This window comes from Arvicanthis niloticus, chromosome 5 (genome assembly GCF_011762505.2).
Source record: "Arvicanthis niloticus isolate mArvNil1 chromosome 5, mArvNil1.pat.X, whole genome shotgun sequence".
Classification (NCBI taxonomy): Eukaryota; Metazoa; Chordata; class Mammalia; order Rodentia; family Muridae; genus Arvicanthis; species Arvicanthis niloticus.
Genome location: NC_047662.1, coordinates 97,594,730 through 97,613,589, shown reverse-complemented (window position 1 = coordinate 97,613,589; position 18,860 = coordinate 97,594,730). Strand labels below are relative to the sequence as shown.

The window sequence follows — 18,860 nt, the reverse complement described above, 5'->3', positions numbered from 1 at the left end:
TCCTGGAATTTGCTACACTGACATGACAGTAAATGCCACTTGCCAGCCAGCACCCCACAAAGCCAAGCCCACTTGTGTGAGAAGAGAGAGCAGATATCAGGGGATTCAGACTCCGTAAATTGAGGTACCTCATAAAGGCCAGTGCAAAGATTTTTACAAGACAGTTAAAACCTACAGGAACTCAGAGTGAAACAGGGTCTCCGTGTATAGCCCAAGTGGTCTTGGCCTTGGATCCCCTGCCTTTACCTTTGTTGTGTTGAGATTACAAACTTGGGCCGCCATGCCTGGTTCCCACTGTATACGCAGGACTTTTCTGTGAGGTTCCTTATCTTAACAACAACTGCCCAGTGTGAAATGTATAGAAAGAAATCCATTGCTCGTTGCCTTGAATGTCATACAGTAAGTACGACCTCTTAGTGCGTGTTTCCTGCTTCAAAGGTAGGACACAGGCAGTGTAATTTCTCACTCGAATGAGCAGGTACATCGGTGCTTCCCTGGTTATGACAATATCTTCCTTCAAGAAGTCCAACCTTCTCCCTTAATCTGGCCTTTATTAATACGATATTACGTTGTTTCATGGTACCTTCTATTTGCCCTTCCTGAAATAACCTATGTCTCAAATGGAAGGAGGTGGAGTTAAGGAGGAAACCACGCGGTACAAAGCCCACTGCTGCCATGATGTCTGGATGTCCCCGTGGTGCTGCCTGCCTCCCCACCCCCCCATGCTTTGGCCTCTCACCTCCATGCTGTATCTCTCCACGGTCCTCCGCAGGGGGTCCACAGCCTGCCAACAGATCAGGATGCACAGGTCGATCAGCAGCATGCCCCCCACAATCACAAGCAGCTTCTGGTCTTTGATGATCTGCAGAGGGAAAGAGCAAAGGGGGACAGACATGAGAGGGCTGCTCAGACAGGGAGAGCCACGCTCTTTTCTTTGCTTGGCTTCCCTAGGCACCTAAACACACTCTTGCACTGGCCAGTTAGTCTCTGCTCAATGGTGTTTTTCACCTTCCAGGTTTTCAGTGTGAAACATCCATCTGTACTGTCTGACGGCCCCCTTCCCCTTCTCCTTTCCTCTTCGTCCCCCACCCTCTTCCTTGTTCTCCAGGCATGCTCTCCTGTATCCTAAGCTGGCTTCCAGTTCCCTATGTTGCCAGGAGTGAGATTGAACTTATGATCCTCCTGCCTCCACTCCACGTTACATCTGCTAACAGGGAGGAACCTGGGGATAAACCTTGGTAGCGATAAGCTTCACCTAGATTTTACTCACTGCAGTTGATTTCCCCCACTCCCAGCCACCCCATAAATAAAAGCTAACATGATGAAGTCCACCTGGAAAAGACTGATGGAAAAAATAAACAAAGCTCAGACATAAGCTCAAGAAACATCGGCAGCTCTGCTTTCTAAAGATTTAAGGCCATTCTTAAAAGAGGAAATAGTAACTCAGGAGGCTTCAATGTAGCTCAGTACAAACAAACAAACAAACAAACAAACAGAACAAGCTGCAGATCAAATCTACAAGAATAGCTTCTCTTGGGGCTGGAAAACTAGGTACCACACCCCCAATGTTGATCTTTTCAAAAGCATCTGGTGACTACTGAGACTTTGTGGGAACAATAACCTTTGCCCCCTGGGGAGCCAGGCAACTCTTTTAACCTGGCTTGAGCCTGGTATTCAGGACAGGCCTTTGTTCTCCATGCTGGATGTAGGGGTGCATACATGAGGGGCATTTGCTTTACAGGGTGCTCCCGACTTTCCCCCTCGTGTGAACCCAAGCAGATTCCCAGGACTCTGTGCCTCTGACATGCCTTGTGTGAGCTCAGCTGACCTTAGAAGACCAAAGACCCCATCTGATTCATGCAGTAGGGCAAACCCTTTCCCCAAAAAGCTCAAGGAAGAAGTTGAGGATGACACTGGACTGTGGGTTCCATATGGATCCTGGCTCCATTTTTTGCTGCTTGCGTAGTGACAGCAGAGGGAGAGGAAGGGGGGCCCACGTTTCATTCTCTGAGGGTGTTGTAACCGAATGAACAAAGACCTCCTTCTAATCTGAGGTGTTGTCAAATGCTTAACTTAGCTTCAGTTTCCTCCTTGTCAAAGGGGGTTCCAGATGCCCAAGTGACATAGTTGGCTTTAGACTCAAATGAGAATGAAGTTTGGAAAGCACTCAGTGTGGGGTCAAGGAATGGAAACTGGAGGTTTGAGCGTTAGTGATGGTGTTTGTGTGTAGGATAGTGACGCCTAGGGGCAAAGTGTGGTATTACACCTCGGTTCTATTAGCGCTACCAATCCATGGTGGGAAGGCCCTGAGAATACAAGGACATATATAATTCCTTTTTGGAAATATGTATTGAGTGCTAACATATAGTCAGTCTGTGTCTTAGGCACAGGGAATCCAGCAGTGAACACAGAATCCCACTCTGGGGGCGCACTCATTACAGTGGGGAGGACTAATAGTGAGAGATTGAGCAGACCTCACAAACGAAAAGTGACTTAAAACGATCCAGAGGGGCTGGAGAGATGGCTTGGCAGTTAAGAGCACTGACTGCTCTTCCAGAGGCCCTGAGTTCAATTCCCATCAACCACATGGTGGCTTATAACCATCTGTAATGGGATCTGATGCCCTCTTCTGGTGTGTCTGAAGACAGCTACAGTGGACTCACATGCATACATACATACATACATACATACATACATACATACATACATTAGGGTGGCGGTGGAAATATGCTATCCTGGCTACATGCTACTCCCCCAGAACACCTCTCAATGCTCACCCACCTGGCTTCTCTCTTCTTCCTCTTTAGATTTCTCTTAGAAACTGCCCCAGTGCTCCGGCTTCTGTCAACACTCATGATGTCATCACCTGCTGCCCTGTCTGACCTAGTGGCTCATAGTGCCACATTCTTTCTGAGATTTTACAGCCTTAGCCACTCAGAAGCTGGCACGTTTGTACCACCACACCAGCTATGACCAAGTGTTTGGTTCTAGAATCAGGTCTAAGTCTGACATGGACTAACTACTTGTGATCTTGACTATGTCCCCTGTCCCTCTGAACTGTTTTCCTTATCTATGACATGGGGCAATAAGCATACAATTCATGATATATGTGCAAAGTCTGGCTCGCAGTAACTGCTGCCCAGGAGGGGCAGAAGCTGGTTCACTTGCCACTTGTTTCTGTGGGTAAATGTTTTACAGAATTTAATCACACCTATCCACGTGTACATCTGTTCCCGGCTGAATTCATTTATCAAGCAGAGAAGAGTCCGTACAAACGAGACAGCAGAGTCTACAACATAGAAGCCTTTACCACCTGGTTCTTTACAAAAGAAACTTGGTTGACTACTGGTTTCACAAAACAACAACAACAAAAATACCTTCATATATAATTTTTTTTGAGACAGTCTTGTTCAGAATGGTCTTGAACTTGAGATTTTACAGCCTCAGCCACTCAGAAGCTGGCACATTTGTACCACCACAGCAGCCTTGACGTTAGAGTTTTGAGTGGTCCTGACTGATCTATTAAGGTCGACTCTCTGTTCCAAAGTGTCCCTTCCAGGAAGAACAGTATGGAGGGCCCCCAGGTTCTCTCACACTGAGCTGTGTCCAGGCAGCTGCTCAAAGCTCTTGCTGGCAGCTCCTCGGGTGAACCAGGTGAGCGTCTGTAGAGTGACCTTAAATGCTTTGTTGCTCCTGTTATTTTGTTGGGGACGGAGCTAAGACCTCTTCATCCTCAGAAAACATCTGCCCCAGAGCAGAGGGTCCCTTTCCTGAGTGACTGCTCTCTCTCCACACTTCATTTTGCTTAGTGAGAGGCAGAAGAAAGGCTGTAATAGTTTTCTCAATTTAAGACTTTTTATGATTGGTCCTTAGAAAAATAGTAACATGCTATAAAAACCCCAGATTTGGAACATGATGTCATCATGTGTCAATGCTCTCTTTAATAGGCTTCCTTCTTGTAATGATAGGGTCATGTGAGGTGACCCCTGTATGTATGTTTGGGGAGGGCCCACCACGTTGCATGGGGGGCAGGGGAGCTCAGAGAGAAAGGTAGGTACAGGAAGATTGTAATGAAAAAGGCACGGGATTGGATTTTTTTATGTTTATGAAATTCTAGTGTACATGTCGTTAGAAGAAAATTAAGGGGGTCTTCAAAACAGAATCCAGACTCAACAGAAGCCTAATAAAATGAGCCAATTACACAAAACACACTGTGTGATTCAATTTATGTGAGCTTGCCCGGTGTCAGACTCAGAGAGAGGCGCGGTATAAGGCGGTCCTCGGCTATAGAAAGGAATGGGGGCTGGTGGTGAATGGGTATGGGTCTTGGCTTGTGTTTGGAGGTGGATGGTGGTGAAGGCCAAACAAACAAACAAACAAACAAACAAAGGTGCCATGCAGGATATATGCCTCGGGGACAAGAACCAGGCTCTGGTTCTGTTGCGGAAAGGGTTAAGAATGACAGAGAGCACTATGGTGTGACATCCTCAGAGGGGTTGCTCTGGGTTTACTGCTGACTCCTGGAGCAGGCAGAGGAGGGTAAGGTGGAGGGAGAAACACTCCTCCTGGTGGGGGATCAAGCATGCAGTGGGGAGCCAGATCCTGTTGAAGGGCAGGCAGCATTGAGCTTCAATGAGGTTTTTCCTTTCCCCCACAGGTTGGGCTTTTCCATGAGCAAGGTCTGTTTTGTTGAATTAGCTTTTTTTGGTTTGTTTGTTTTTGAGACAAAGTCTCACTCTTTAGCCTGGGTTGCACTTGAACTCAATATTTAGCTCAGACTGGCTTTACAGTCTCATAGCAATGGTCCTGCCTCAGTGCCCCAAGTGTTAGGATTACAGGCAGGAGCCGCCACACCCTGAGTTGTGCTGGCTTTTGAAATTGTGGCTTTTGAAATTGTGAATTTTGAATGGTGATTCAGGGAGTTGATCATTTTTAGCTGTTTTCAGGTGGACAAGTTAGCCTTGCTAACCTGATGACTGGAGCCCCTTATGTCATCGGCTTCCTCCCCATGGGAAAAACTATCTTCACTCGTGTCCAGGAAGCTTGTCCCTTTCCTGTCTGTGACTCTTGACACCCTTGATGTCACTTTCCCCACTGCTTTTCCCAAAGTTGTCCTCCCGGTCTCTGAGGGCACAATTACTGCGAGCTCCTCCTTCATCTACACTCCGTTCTCCCAAGGGCCCCCTGCTTCAGCCCCTGTTCCTGACGTCATCACCAGTTTTCAAAAAGCAGAAAAAGTAACAGAAAATGAAAAAAAAAAAAAAAACCGTAAAAGTACCCCCTCCAAAAACAAAAAAACAGAAAACAAACAAACAAAAGAATAAGAAAAGGTGATGAGGGCCATGTGTGTGAAAGAAGCCCTTCCTCTGGCCTGTGCTGTCTCTGTTCACCGCAGCCTGCTCAATTTTCACTCCCAGTGGACTACAAGCTTCTTCATGCTCTGGTACGTGGCAGTACCATCAGAAGTGACCTGAGCTTGTGGTCTCTGGAGATGATGTCCCATCCTCATCCCTTGGGGATGTGCACCCCTAACTCTGAGCTTTTCCCCTGACACGTTCAGTGGGCTGCTGTCAGTTGGTGTGTTCTTGTTCTGCAGTTACCTAAGGGACCATGGCGGCCAGCTCTTGGCTGTGGGTGACAATGTGGACAACCCACAGAGTAGCACATAGAATGAAAGCTTCGGTTCTTCCAAACCAAAATAGTGTTGCATTAATGGTAGATTAGTTCAAAGCAGAACCGTAGAGGAGGAAGGCCTGGTCAAGCACCCCTCAGCTCTAGGCAGGGCTCGTATGAGCATGGCAGCCTGGGACCTATGCCAGCATTCTGCCTTCTTAGGGCTGGCTAGGCCCAACAGCCTGCAAGCATAGCCCCAAGACAGGCTAGAGGGCTTTTGCTCTGGCTGTATGTAGATCAGCACAGTGGTCCTTCGTTTGTGCTGCTACATTCACAGATTCCACCAACCAAAGCAGGTCACCAGTAAGGGGGCCTGTGGTGCTTGCATCTGTATTGAGAATATACAGACCATCTTCTCTTATAATGGCTTATAACAATACAGTGTAACAACTGTTTAACAGCATTTGCATTGCATTAGGTATTGTAAACAGTCTAGAGACAATTTAAGGTGTGTGAGAGAATGGGTTGGGTAATTGATGAGACTTGGTTGTTTTGGGTGGTGGTGTGGGTGGTGGTGGTGGTGGTGGTGGTGGTGGTGTGTGTGTGTGTGTGTGTGTGTGTGTGTGTGTGTGATTCTGAACCCGGTGCTCAGAGGGACAGCTGTATCACTTAAGAAGATCTAGAAACCACTGATGCTTAACTATGATCTCAGAGCTTTGGTCTCAAGCAAACTGGGATGGCTGACTTCTTAGTGTTCAGAATCTCCTACTGGATTAGAACTCATAGCCAGGACCAGAAAGGGCTGGGGTGGTCAGGCCACTTCAGTCTCATAGAGGGGAATTGACAAATGTACTGTGGGGACAGAGGGATGGAGAAGCACAGGGAAGGGCGGCAGCTCTGTGTCCCTCTCTCTGAGAACAGTCTGCACCTGTCCAAGGTAGCCTGATGTCTGACAAATGGGGGTTGGGAGTAGCAGGACCCAGTCCTGTCCAGTTAGGGTGGGGACTACAGCTTGGAAATCAACTCTGACAGCAGGGGGGTAGGGCTCTGAGGATGAAGGGTGTCATAGGTCCCAGGCAGGAGAGGGAGTGGCAACTTAGGAGACAATGTCTATTTAATTCTGCCTGTCAGCAAGCCCAATGCAGGACTGCAACAAGACTTTAAGGGACAGTATGGAAACGCCTCTATGGCCAGATGCTCAGACTCACGCGTAGTCAACATTGTGGTTGCCCACAACGTGGACAAATGCTCTCTACATGCCTGCAGAGTCTCTGTCCTCTAATGCAGTCTTTGAAAGTCCCTTCATTAAGTTGGGTTTCAGCTCTGCTGCTCTCCCCTCTTTCAGAGGGGTCCCTGTTATCCCTAAGCTGCAGTTTTGATTTCCTAATGTCCAGCCTCTTCTTGAACCCTGATTATGTGGACCCCAAATCCTGGCCTGCCAAGCCTTTCAGCTTCTAGACCACCTACTTCCTTCTGTCACAGTCAGGTTCAGCACATGCTTCACCTAAGATAGGTACTGTAGTCCCCACCCTTTTTGCCTGATAACTCCCACGTATCCCCAGGTCCTAGTAAAGGTGGCACTTCTTACAGGAAGCTTCCCCTGAGCATCTTGTGCCTCAGGACACCCAACATGTCCCTAAACAGCTCCTGTCTCTATGGGCTATGAAGGTTTTGTGACCTGTTTCCTTGAGAAGTTGAGTCACAAGAGGTGGGAACTGGGTTTCCCTTGAATCTCCACTGAGTTGCTCAGTAGCTCAGCATATAGCAGATACAGAATGCCTGTTTATGCAAGAAAAGCCGAGTGAACACAGCGACAAATCAGGGGCTCTAATTACCTTCTTCTTCATCTTCACATTTTTAAAGATGGCATGGACCCTCCAGGTCTTTGCAAACATGGCCCCAAAGGCGGTTGTGTAGCCCACGGTGAGAATCCAGGTCCGGACCTAGAAGCCAGGACAACACAGGGGAGTTAACATCTCCCAGGTGGCTGACCACCCAGCAAGTGGAACATAGGTGCTGGGGACAGATACTTGTGCATTTTTGGAAGTCAAATTCTGATCCCATAGACAGCTAGTACCACTTGTCACTCATCAGCATGGACCATGAGGCCAGAGACAGTGTGGATTATACAAACTACCATCACTAACCAGGACAACTCGGGAGTTGTTGAATGAGAAAATCACTTTACAAGGAAACCAAGGCCCATAGCACTTACATATTTCCTCCATCACCCACTGACAACCCAGAACTCCAGTTCAGTGTCCTGAGCCCGACTGTCATTCTCTTCTTGATGTCACCTGTCTCCTCTCCAGAGTCTGCTTAACTCAAAACAGCTTCATCTATACTCGGGAGCTGGCCCACCAGCCAGTGCACACACTGCTGGGGGTCTGTGTAACACTCTGGATTCACACTGTCCCCACAGGCTTGAATGTTGGATGCTGTGTCCCCAGATGCTGGTGCTGTTTGGGGAGATTGTGGACATCTTAGGAGGTAGGGGCTTGATGGAGGCAGTGGGTCCCGAGAAGCTGGACTTGGAAGGTTAGACCTGGTCCCTGATTCTCTGTCTCTGCTTCCCGCACACCACACGGGTGAGCCGCTCTGTTGGGTCACACACTTATCACCATGATGAACTGAAGCTCCTGGGGCTGCTGGCCCAAAGACATTCTCCACCCCTTAAGCTGTTTGTCCAGCTACTTCACCACAGAGATAAAAGTATAACGCGCTGTGATGATTCATCTCAATTGTCAACTTGATGGGAGTTGCAGTCACCGTGGGAACAAACCTAGGCTTGTCTGAGAAACTTTCTGCTGAGGTTTGTACCCTCGGACTGTGAGCTGAAATAAACTGTTTCTTCCTTACGTCTCTTTTGTTGGCTAATTGCAATGGCGAGGAGAACGCTCATAGCCTCTATATGCTTTAAAGAGAATAATATGTCCACCAGGAGACCAGCTCCTAGAGTTTTCGCTCACACACCATTAGAAAGTGACTTTCATCTGTAAACATACACAGGGACTTTTACAAAGGATGGGGGGAGATGAAATAGCGCTGTTCCTTTTGCCTCATTCTGTGGTCCTATTTGGAGGCCATATGTCACAGCCTTGGGCCCGGCTTATTCGCAGTCCCTTGACCCATGCTCTCTTTACAGCCATCATTACCAGGCTGCTTGTCTCTTTTGAGAGAGCCAATTTCATTAAGATTCAATAACATAAATTAAGTGAGTTAAGACTCGATGAGAGAAATTTAATCTGGCGTCTGGAAGCTGAAATGTGTTGCGGTGAACTAACTGAAAGCAAAGAAGGCCACGGAGCCTGGGCAGAATGCTTCACAGACGCTCGCTCTCTAGAGAGGCTGGCCCTGGCTGGTGTCTGTGAACTGGGACTTGGGGAAGGTTCCTGCCTTTCACTTCCTGATGTAGGGTCTCATTAAGCCTAAGCAATTTGTGCAAAAAGTGTAATCTGTGCTATATACATGATTCCAGGCAGCTGCGTTCTGTCTAGAGCGTGGGTGCATTGCAGACCTAGTGTTTATGTGGCTTGGCCTTGAGTGTCCCGTGAGCTCTCCTGGTGTGTCTCAGGCACTGGCTGTCCTATGACCCCAGGGAAGGTTTTGGATGCTCACACCAAGTCTTCCCTGGATGTCCCTTCATGAGCCTATGCCTTGGCTAGTGTTGTAATTGATCAGAACCATTAATATGACTGGATGTCCGGGCCTGGGAATCCCAGTGAGTTACTGAGGCTGGGGCTGTCACCGCTGGATGTTATGGCCCGACCAGTAGCCTGACCAGCAGCAGAACCAAACAGTGAGAAAGGACAGTAGAGCCCCAGCCAAGCCTCCACAGGCTGGCTTACCCTGGGTCATCCATCTCTGAGGGGAGGCCCATTTCTTTGCTTTGCCAGATTCTGTGAGATGGAAGCTGCCACACTAGTGCTGCTTCTACCCACCTAAGGCTGTCCCTGGGTGACAGCTTGGCTCCCAGACCATCTTCCTCTGGGCTCTAAAGCTGCACATGCTGCTTTCGTAGGGAGCCTCGGTGACAAGTAGATGCCACATAAAACCCCCAGTTCCACAGTAGGCTGAGCCCATGGCTTTTCCGTAAGTGGCTGTTTCTTCAGATACAGGAGTCCTGCTGCCTGCCACTCAAGCTAGAGACCTGAGAACTTCCCCAAACCCTTCCTGCCCTCACTCTCCCATTCATCTCCAGATGTGACCCACAGGAAGACAGTTGTCAGGCATGACCCACAGGGTGACAGTCGTCAGGTATGACCCACACGGGGACAGTCCTCAAGCATGACCCACATGGGGACAGTCCTCAGGCATGACCCACATGGGGACAGTCCTCAGGCATGACCCACATGGGGACAGTCCTCAAGCATGACCCACACGGGGACAGTCCTCAGGCATGACCCACATGGGGACAGTCCTCAAGCATGACCCACACGGGGACAGTCCTCAGGTATGACCCACACGGGGACAGTCCTCAAGCATGACCCACATGGGGACAGTCGTCAGGCATGACCCACACGGGGACAGTCCTCAAGCATGACCCACACGGGGACAGTCCTCAGGCATGACCCACACGGGGATAGTCCTCAGGTATGATCCACACGGGGACAGTCCTCAAGCATGACCCACAGGGGGACAGTCCTCAGGTATGACCCACAAGGGGACAGTCGTCAGCTATCTCAAAGGGAAACCCCACAGGACAAAAGAAGCAAGCAAGCAAACCCCACTTCTGGCCCTTAAAGCAAAACTATCTCACTAATTTCTATTAGACTTGAATTTAATAGAAGGCCAAGTCGGGGTTCTTGGGTAACCTCTGCCTTTTTAGTTAAGAGTTAGGGGAAAAAACAGCATTTCAGGGCCACAAGAAGGCTCCCTTGTCCCACCTTCGTCCAGCTGTTTCCCATGATGAGCACACAGTCCCCTGTAAGCAGGGACAGAAGGTAAAGTCACCCGCAGGACTCAACCCTGCATACTGTGACAGGGCTTCTCTGCTCATGGAGCTCCGAGGGAAGGGACACATGTGAGCATATCTCACTCTGGGGCTCCACTCTTCTGTAGCTGATGTTTAGGGGATAAGGTTTCTGGGCTTCTAGGATCCCCAAATGCCTGGTCTCTAAGAGACTCCGTGACAGCACAGCGCCAGAGACTGTATAGGCGAGGGAGGGCAGCCTCACCGACACCTGTGGCCTGGTAAGTGGAGTTCTGCAGAGATTTACCAGGGTTTGTTCATGGTATGTATGTGTGTGTGTGCAAGTGTTGCTTTAAGCGAGGCAGTGAATAAGGCTTTTCCTGTCTCAGGCAGGGAGCTACATGCTAAGCCTGGCTCCTCTGAGTTCCCACTGAGCAGCCCCTGGCTGGCTTTTAATAGGAGTCCAGCAACTGGGGATTCCTGCCTAGAGCATCCACACAGGTCCCTGCTGCGTCAGTCACTCTAACTGCCCCGAGGCCCTCCACACTGCAGGTGGCAGAGGCTCACAGCCGCTTGGTTTGTCTCCAGCCCAATTCTAGCAGAGCAAGGCCATAGCAGGTCACTGTTGCCATGGAAACACCTGCACTAAAACTACCAGCACCCACTCCAGGTTCCCAGCTCTTCAGCTGTTCACTCTGCCTCCTTGGTATCCTTCTAGAAGTGACCACCATTATCCTAACAGTCCATCATTCATTCATAAGTGATTCATTCATTCATTCATTCATTCATTCAAAAGCATCCATTGAAACTTACTGTGAAGCAGGGACTTGGAGCTTTAATACAGAGTCTCACTTAACCCTTACAACCCCGTGAACTATAAGGTTCAGAGATGTTAGTCACACAGCTAGGGAGTCGTGTTGTGGGGTTTTGGATGCAGACACCTGCCAATGGCCTCTCTGAAATATTCTGCGGACATGTTAGAAATGAATAAAATCACTCAAGTATATGCCATACGGGGTAGATTTTGTGGTATCTTGTTTTTGTTGTTGTTGTTGTTTTTATTTTATTTTTTTTTTAAAACAATCCAAAGGGGCAAACGTTTGGTTGGGATCCTTGGCTGGCAGACAGAATTCAGTTGGCCGTTGACCTGTTTTTCCCGGTAAAAGCCAGTTGACTGTTCAGTGGCTCTGAAAACCTGATGACTGAGTTTGGACCCTGGGAGCCCACATGGAAGGAAAGACTGGATCCCTACAGTGTCCTCTGACCTCCACATGCATGCCTTTGCATGTATGCACACTCCCTTCCTGTAATAAATAAATTACTAAATTAAAAAATACACCCAAGTTGTGTGTGTGTGTGTGTGTTTAAAGGAGGAGACTCATGGCAGGCATCCTTGTAATCTTCTGGTGCTTGGAGCCTTACCCTAGCTAAGCACTGCTGGGCAGGCTCTGGTCTTGCTCTCAAGGGTGGGAAAGGGTGGCAGTCCTTCCTGGTGGCCTGCCTCAGGGTTGGAAGGAGGGGCTAACCCTGGGTAAGGAAATGTTGATGGTGCTGAATTCCTGGGTGGATTGGATTTGTGGAGAGTTACACAGAGCTGTTGGCTTGCTTCCACTCTCAGCAATGTTGCTGAGCCAGGAGCATGGCAGGTCCTGTGGGGCTTGTCCACCAAGCCTCTGGGTCCTCTCTCTGTGCATCTGTCTCTGGGGATCGCTCCCTGATTTCCTGTGCCCTGGCTGAGGTTCTGCCTAGACTTCACAGGACTGCCAGAGTAATTTTTCTTGTCACCTGCCCGGCTCCTATTCCAGCTGCCAGGGCTGGAGTTCCTGAGCCAGGTGGACTTGTCATCTGTGAGCTAGTATTCCCTTCCCCCAACACCAGGGCTTTGCCCACACCCAGCATCATTCCCAGTGACTCTGTGCCCACAGGGGCTGTGTTGCTATGGTGACTCTACTTCTGACAGTGTCCAGGGAGACGGCACCACGGAGCTGGAGCTACTTGTAGGACTTGCTGAAGCTGGCACTGAAGACTGGGAAGGCTCCAGAAAGGATCAAGGGTGGGGGATGGGATTGAGTGTGGCTGCTTCCCCAGCAGCAGCATCTGTGTGTGTGTACATGCATGTTCATGTGTGTGGATTCTAATGGTCTTTCTGAGCAGAGAGGCCTGGTTCCCCAGGGCGACCCAACCCTGGGGTGGATATGGCTTCATGCTGAGGTGCTGTCATAGTGGGCCATATTGAAATCTGCAGGGTAGCCAAGGGCCATGTGTGGGGAGGCAGAGCAGAGTGACACTGTAAACCAGTAAGTGTTCACAATGGATGCTGACTTTGGTGTCCACCTCATCTCCTGGCTTTTAGGATGTTGCTGACCTGGAGGCCAGGTTCTAACTAGCATGGTCGAAATGAATATATTCTAAAGAGATAACCATGTCCGTTAATCTGACTATCAAACTACTGAAACAATGGACCCCAGGAAATGAGAATTTCCCAGGAATCTCATGCCAGGAGAAAGAAAAGTCCTCAGCCAGAGAACTTGTCTCCTGGACAGAGATTTGCACAGTCCTAAGAACTTAGATCTCCTCACAGGATGAGGCGCTGGTGGGTCAGTGGCAGGATGGGCTGCTCCTCAATTAGGACCTCTCAGATGTGCCACACTCTTGGTTTTTTTGAGACAAAGTTTCTCTGTGTAGCCTTGGCTGTCCTGGAACTTGCTTTGTAGACCAGGCTGGCCCCTAACTCACAGAGATCCATCTGCCTCTGCCTCCCGAGTGAGTGCTGGGATTAAAGATGCATGGCACCACGGCCTGGCCTGTATTTAGCTTTTTAGGGAAAAGCTTATTTATTTATTTTGTTTATATGTGTGTGTCTGCATGTATGTATGTGTGCCGCAAGTATGCAGGTGTCCACAGAGGCCTGAAAAGACCACTGCATCTTCTGAAGCCGGAGAACAGGTGGGCATAAGCCACCAGTGTGGGAATTGAGAATCAAACTCGGAGAGTCTGCAAGAGCAACCATGCTCTTAACAGCTGCACCGTCAACCCAGACCTTCGATTAATCCTCCCTCAGGCCCTTGAGGATGGGCTCATACCTGTCACTGGATCTTTATGTCCTTCTTTCTAATGTGGCCACATTGACTAAGTCCCCTTCTTCTGCTTTTTACTATTGGCTGTTTTAACTAGGTTCTTCAGAACAGGTGCCTGAACTTGACTTTTCGGGGTGTAGACTGTGACCTCAGGTTTGATAACAAAAGTGACACACTGTGATGTTTTCCTCTCCTCTCCTATGTCATCACTCCACTATCTCATTTAATCTCCCTACCCTGGGAGAGAGGGCTGTTATGCCCATTTTACAGAGGATAAAAGCGAGGCTGAGTTTCAAGCTTTGGGCTCAGGATAGTCTTGGCCTTGATTCTCCTTTCTGTATTCTACTTTCTGCTCCCTGCTTGCTGAGGGTTGGGTGGGGGATGCCACTGTGGGCAGACAGCAAGTCCAGAGATAGAACAGAACCCATCTATTGACATCAATAGGACTCAGGGAGGAGGCTTCTCGCAAAGCGGGTGACAGGGGCCTTCCCACCCTACCCTGGTATTTGGGTTCTGCTGTCAAGAATATCCAGTCCCTCTTCCTGAGAGACAGAGGGTATTACTCCGGAAGTGACCCCAGTCATACATTCAGGCTGAACCGGTTCAATCCAGAGGAGGCCGTTCCTCCTTCCTCCTGTGGGCTCCCTCCACACAGTTCCCACTACTGATAAAGGAATTCTGGGCAAGAGAACTGCCATTTCCCCAGCCCCGGAGCTCAGGCTCAGGTCGATTTGTAAAGCACGGCATGATTTATTCATGCCGCCTCCCTGGGCTTCCCACAAATGAGCGTGACTCCCAGAATAGAATGTCAGGCTTCATTAAGGAAAAAGCCCCAGTGTGGGGACAGCCTTTTCCCTGTTCCCTAGCTCCCTGGCCTGTCATTAGTACTTGGAGAATTCAGGTCAAATTCCAGAAAACCCCAGCTGGAAGTGCCTTGGAGGGTGGGGTGCAAGGGTGACATGGAGGGTCCCCCTCTGAGAAGAAGCTCTCCTGGAGGGCAGCTGTCAGAGCTCCTCTGCACCCAAGACTCAACTGCCCCACTAGAGACATCCTGGTGGCAGTGCCCAGGAGCCAGTAGAGCTCCAAGAGGAACTGGGGCAGCCGCGGAACCAGGGGTACAGTTTTGCAGTACACTTGGGGACAGGTCTCTCATCCTCATAGGATGCCAGCAAGGGGTTGGACCTCTGCGCAGCCTAGAGGTCACCAGGAGAATCCCAGGACCAGGTTCATTATCGTTATCATCATGTTTTATGAACTTGTGGAGGGGCTCCAGGCCCTTTGGAACTGAAGTTGAGGGTGTGTTTGCTCTCTCCCAGGTACTTAGTGAGATGCCTCATGGCAGCACAGGACCCAGCTCCCCGCCGGATGAGCTCAGCATACACTAAGACAATGTCTAAGAGGGGCAAGACACTGCTTACTCAGGAACAGTGGGGACCGGGCATTGCCATCTGGTGCTGCCTCACAGCCCTGGAAATAACTGTAATTCTAAAAAGCTTGATGTGGTGTGTGTGTGCGTGTGCGTGTGCGTGTGTGTGTGTGTGTGTGTGTGTATCTATACACATATTTTAGGCTCCCCTCTCATGTACCCTTCACTTTCCATGGCTGGGCAGTAGGCAAGCTGAAGTTTTGGAGTAGTAGGAAGGGCCTGGAAAGATGGCTTTGTAGAGGCCCCACCTTATTCTCATACCCCAAGAAAGCAGCCACAAGGAAGGACTGCCCATCCATCATTCACCAAAACTGACCCTCTCCTCCAGCTGTTTGAGGGACACAGCTGGACCAGTGATTGTCCTGGGGCAGCGGTGGAGGTGTGTTTGTGTGTGTATGTGTGTGTGTGTGTAAAGAACCCAATGCTTCACCCAAGTTCTTTTGTTGTTTGTTTTGTGAGAACTCATAAGAATCTGAGCATGGTGGACATGCTTGTGATTCCAGCACTGGGGAGGTGGAGACAGGAGGGTGTCTGGGACTTGCTGGCTAACTGGTGTAGCCTAGCTGGCAAACCTCAAGTCCTAGTGATAGACCCTGTCTCAAAGGATGGCTTCTGAGGAACAACACTCAAATTTGACCTATGGTTTCTATATGCACTGTAGTGTCACTATTAGAAGGTATGGCCCTGTTGGAGTAGGTGTGTCATTGTGGATGTGGGCCTCAAGACACTCATCCTAGCTGCCTGGAAGCAATATTCTGCTAGCAGTCTTTGGATGAAGATGTAGAACTCTCAGCTCCTCCTGCACCATGCCTGTCTGGATGCTGCCGCGTTCCCACCTTGATGATAATGGACTGAACCTCTGAACCTGTAAGACAGCCCCAATTAAATGTTGTCCTTATAAAAGTTGCCTTGGTCATGGTGTCTGTTCACAGCAGTAAAACCCTAACTAAGACATGCATCAATACACACCTGCACATACACACCTGCACACCCTCACATGCCCACCCTCTCACATGTACACATTCACTTGCACATGCATGCACACACACATATACACACTTCCTGTACAAATAAGCACACATATGCTCATACACATATCTACTCAATCACACATATACATACACGTATAAACCCACCCACCCACACATCTGCACACACGAGTATACCTCTTACCCTCTATACACACACACGCACAAACTTTTGCATCACATACCTTCCTTGTTACACACACACACACACACACACACACTTACAGGAGCAATGATTTCAGGGAAAATATTTCATAACAGATTTCTGGGTTGAGCAGTAATGAAAAGATTGATTTGAAACATCACTGTCAGAGGAAGGAAGACAGCAATGTTTCTCCAACTCCAGGTCCCCCACCAGAGCCAGGAGATCAAGGATGTGTCATCTCACATGCCCCTGTGACTCTGGGTAATGATGCTTTTGTTCCTGATGGAGGGTCAGTGTCGTCCCCTGCCTGTCTGGTATACTGCTCCTCCCACACCCCAGAGCTTTCTAGTTTTGGTCCTTCATCCAGCAGTGGCCTGTCTGTTGTAGAGTCACCTCAGTGGTCCAGCCACTGCCCATGCTCACTGCAGGCAGACACAGGCATGTCTGTCTGGGCTACACAGCTGATCTGGTTGTTTCTTGCTCATCTCGGTGTGTTTCCACACAGCTGTGTCTAATGACAAGGTCAAGGAGAGATCTTTACATCATGCATGACTGGCACATACATGAGGGCTTACCGTACAGAGTGTTTCAAAGGTCTTTTCCGAGACAAAGGATCCATCAAGGCCAAAGAGGAAGATGGATGCATAGGACAGCATCCCGCCCAGGATAATGAGGTTGTTCATGTAGGGGCTTGACATCTTGATCAGCCTGGTGGAAAGAGGTACTAGGTTACACGGCGTCTTCCAAACACAGCAGATAAGCACTGCTGCCAAATGTTCAGGAGTGAGGGAAACAAGGCCCTGAGGTGGCCCATTTCTAAGCTGATGCCTACTGCTTCTGAAGAGAATCCCAACAGCTGCATATTGTTCCACCTCCATCCTCAAGCCTACCTATCTGTCCTCCAGGGAGGGGACACTTGCCACACAGCTCGAACACCTTCATCTATTGGAATTTTCGGCGTACAGGATTTTGGGTTAGGATCAGGAATACAAGTCAAATTGAATGAGTGTAGTGAGATGGCTCCCCTGCCCGACCTGGGCACACCACAGAGCCCTGCAGGGCTGTTCAGAGACTTCTCACCAGGTGGTAAGTGAGTCCCCCTTGGAGCACTCAGAAAGCCCCCCTCCCCTGTCCCATGTGCAAAGGGGAACAAGAGTAGTGACACCTCTGCCAGTCACAACCCTTACCCCAGGAGTTGGGCAACTAGGTCCCACGCCAGCCATTTTCTGTTCTCTATCACCAGGCCATCAGAAGTGTGCCTTTCACTCCCAAACATCCTCCAGGCATCCTCCTGTGACCTCCAAGTACCCAGCAAACCAAGTTTGAGCTTGCTGAGCTAAACCCTGAGAAGGTTAGAATTTTTAGCCGACTCAGGGTACCTGGCTCCCCAGGCACAGTTGGCTTGGAACGGTTCCTTTTATAGACCGTAGCAATAGCTCCCCAAACATTTTACTTGTATTCTGCAGTTTTATGAATGGTTCAAGCTTAGGACTAGAGAGCTTCCTGGAGAAGGTGGTTTGCAAAATTGTGGATAGGAAGAGAAATAGGAGGGAGATGGAGTTCCCACATTTTTGCAGATTTTTCAATGGCTGAGCCATCCGAATAAATCATTCTGGTAATTTCTCCAGGAGGCCACGAGGGGGAAGTTAAAGAATTAATCTAGTGAGGCAGTTTGCAGCTCTGCCGGGATCTCCTTAGAGACGCAGGAGGGTTGGACAGCACTGGGAAGCAGCTATCTGCCTGAGCCTTGAGCCAAATGCTACCAGGTGCACCCCTCACTTAGGGTTGGTTTCCCAGCTGTGCAAATTGCAGGTGGCTTGGAAGAGACACCAGGTGAATTGCATTTATTCTTCGGGGAAATAGGTTTGACCTAAACAATTACTTAAACAAACAAACAAACAAACAAACCCGCAGAGCTCAAAGGCTCCCAGATCCTCCTTGGCAAACAGAAAAAGAAGCAAAAACAGAGTAAAACCCATCCCCTGGTACTACCCTGTCGCTACCTGTGGGTAATGCTGTGGGGCTTCAGGGACAGTGGCAAGGGCCCCATGGGTGCATGTGAGGCTTTGGTCCAGTCTCTCCCATGACAAGGCAAGACCTGGGTTCAGTGATTTCCTATGGAAACTGGCCAAGGTGGTTGCCTGGCCAAGATCAAGGAGTGGTGGCCTGGATACTGACAGTTGATCACAGTACCTCAAAGTGGGGATTTCCTGGGGACAGCTAAGGACACTCAAATGGCTGAGATAGAACCAAGGGGGTAGGCTATGTCATCCATAGACAACAGACCACTGATGACACTGAGAGTCATGGGAAGGGACAAATGAGATGTGAGGGAGGGGCTTCCTGAGCTGACATGGGCTGTCCCAGTGGGGGCCTCTGTCACTGGACCTCACTAGGAAAGGGCCACCAGCCATGCCTAAAGGTGCTAGAAGTGGGCCTGAGAAGCTGGGGACTCTGGGATCTTCTGTGTCATTGCTCTTGAACTAACTCAAGGTGATGAGCATGCTCAGAGCTCTAAGAAGGTCCATGGGCTTGGGCTTACCACTTCCACTTTATTTAACCCAGCCCTCTAGCAGTCCAGCTGCCTCCCACCGTGTGTGTGTGTGTGTGTGTGTGTGTGTGTGTGTGTGTACCCTAAATTATCTTAGCAATAGGGCAG

The 18,860-nt window shown here is 49.4% G+C and overlaps 1 protein-coding gene across 1 annotated transcript in view; it reads right to left on the bottom strand.

Moving 5' to 3' along the window:
- Gabbr2 (gamma-aminobutyric acid type B receptor subunit 2) overlaps nucleotides 1–18,860 on the bottom strand; it is a 326,221-nt gene that overhangs the window by 55,348 nt on the left and 252,013 nt on the right. Inside the window, exons 11-13 of the mRNA XM_034503281.2 lie at nucleotides 16,777–16,909; nucleotides 7,449–7,556; nucleotides 740–862 (exon numbers count right to left, since the gene is read on the bottom strand). Of these exons, the coding sequence (XP_034359172.1) occupies nucleotides 740–862; nucleotides 7,449–7,556; nucleotides 16,777–16,909 (364 nt within the window). The remainder of the gene's footprint in view (nucleotides 1–739; nucleotides 863–7,448; nucleotides 7,557–16,776; nucleotides 16,910–18,860) is intronic.